This window comes from Trifolium pratense, linkage group LG7 (assembly GCF_020283565.1).
Source record: "Trifolium pratense cultivar HEN17-A07 linkage group LG7, ARS_RC_1.1, whole genome shotgun sequence".
NCBI classification, from domain to species: domain Eukaryota; kingdom Viridiplantae; phylum Streptophyta; class Magnoliopsida; order Fabales; family Fabaceae; genus Trifolium; species Trifolium pratense.
The window spans coordinates 32805700-32807468 of record NC_060065.1 but is presented as its reverse complement, the minus strand read 5'-3'; the positions used below and the strand labels follow the sequence as shown (position 1 = coordinate 32807468).

The 1769-nt window shown below is 31.7% G+C and overlaps 1 protein-coding gene across 1 annotated transcript; it reads right to left on the bottom strand.

Moving 5' to 3' along the window:
* Positions 1 to 1028: 1028 nt before the first annotated feature.
* Positions 1029 to 1505, bottom strand: LOC123896276. Its single transcript, XM_045946687.1, has one exon. The coding sequence runs from the start codon at positions 1503 to 1505 to the stop codon at positions 1029 to 1031; it is 477 nt and encodes a 158-aa protein (XP_045802643.1).
* Between the last annotated feature and the right edge of the window lie 264 nt (positions 1506 to 1769).

The window sequence follows — 1769 nt, the reverse complement described above, 5'->3', positions numbered from 1 at the left end:
ATAAAATATTAAAAGAATGCATGCAGGAACAAATCCATGAAAACAAGTAAACGGTTTTCATGCAACCTGATTAACAAAAAAATACAACAATGAAGATGTCTTCAAAGTTTGATGAATCCAAAATTGTCTTTTCTGTCTGTTTGGACATCAGATAATCTCACAAAGTCCAACCACTTAAATTCTAATTTGTTTGTGTTGCAAAAACTAATGGATTTTTAATGTTTTAAACATGGTGAATACTTTCTTTTTTTTGTCAATTAGTCTACTGTCCAGCCCCTGCATATATAATACGATGTCCTTACCGACTGAGAGTTAAGTGTTGTGTATATTTTAAAAACAAAAGAAAACGCTATTTTAATTAAATGATATAATACGATTCGTTACACATTGGTACCAACATTACACTAGTTCAAGTGGAAATGAACTTGAATTCTTAAATATGATTGTGGATATAAAAAAATGCGGTTGAAAGGGAGAGATCTCACAAAAGGTGGTTAGTCAGAAACTCGGAATTATCCACGAAGATTAATCATTATCAAAGGATGGAGTCATATTATGTGGAAGTCTCACGTACGTTCCAAAGTAGTGGCTATACCTATTGGAGCTTCGACCAACCAACCACCACGGTAAATTCTGCTTTGGGGCCACGGGCCACCCCTTACTGTGCCATTATTATAGGGGTATGGGGTCCAGACAAAGAAGGATCCTAAGGGTAGGGATAATCGTCCGGGTCCTATTGTGAAAGAAAAAAAAATGCCCCACCATAACGGGGTTGGTTTCCCTGTCGAGGAGCTCTTGTTGAGGAGACTTTAATTTAAGTTACATAGTTCGTACCAATAACATGGTTAAAAAAATGAAATTTTATAAATTAAAATGCAATATGCTTGCAGCCATCAAATCTCAATCATTAAAATATAGCACAAAATAAATTATATATAGTACATTAAAATTAAAATAAACAAATTGAAACATAGTAATTGTTTTATTTTAGAACATTAACATTACATAATGCAAATATATTTCAAGATTCAATCATATTCAATTATTGCATCAACTCCATGACATTTGATGACAGAACTCAAACAAACATTAGCAGTAACAATTTGTGCATTATTAACAAAGAAATCTGTTCTACCGCGATTATGAATCCTAATCATTCTTGAGCTGATTCCTGAAGGAACAAGAGTACCAGTTGGAAAATGAGATAAATCATTGAAATATAAAGGCAAAGGAATTGAATGACTTAATAAGAAATCTTCAATTTCATCAGCTGTAATATTTGAGGAAGATAATTCTCTATCATCTGGCATTAAAAAAGTTAACTCTCTAATTGGTTGTGATGTTCCATTTAACATTTGCAAAAGCATTGCAAATCCATAATATGATTTTGATCTCATGTCACTTATTGCTGCTTGTAAATCAGTATGATTAAAAGGGTGTATAATAGATTGTGATTTTGCAAATCCAAAGAGAAAAAAAATTATAAATAAATGTTGTAGAGCCATTTGGAGAAAAGGGAAGAACAGAAAAAATTGATAGGTAGAGATAGTGATGTATGTGAATAATTAAATAGGACAAAGTTTTTTTGGTGTTTTATGAATGCAAGGTAAAATGCATGAATGTTATTTATTTTATCATAATTAATATTCTTTGACAAAACCTAATTGAGAGTAGGTTGTACATGAGGAAGTGCTTGGTTGTGGTATCATTTGGATTTGGTGCATTAACAACATCACATAATCTCAATAATCCGCTCTCAAATTAATAGT

Excerpts from the sequence above, each read along its gene's own strand:
- LOC123896276 (XM_045946687.1), bottom strand. The coding sequence starts at position 1,505 with ATGGCTCTACAACATTTATTTATAATTTTTTTTCTCTTTGGATTTGCA.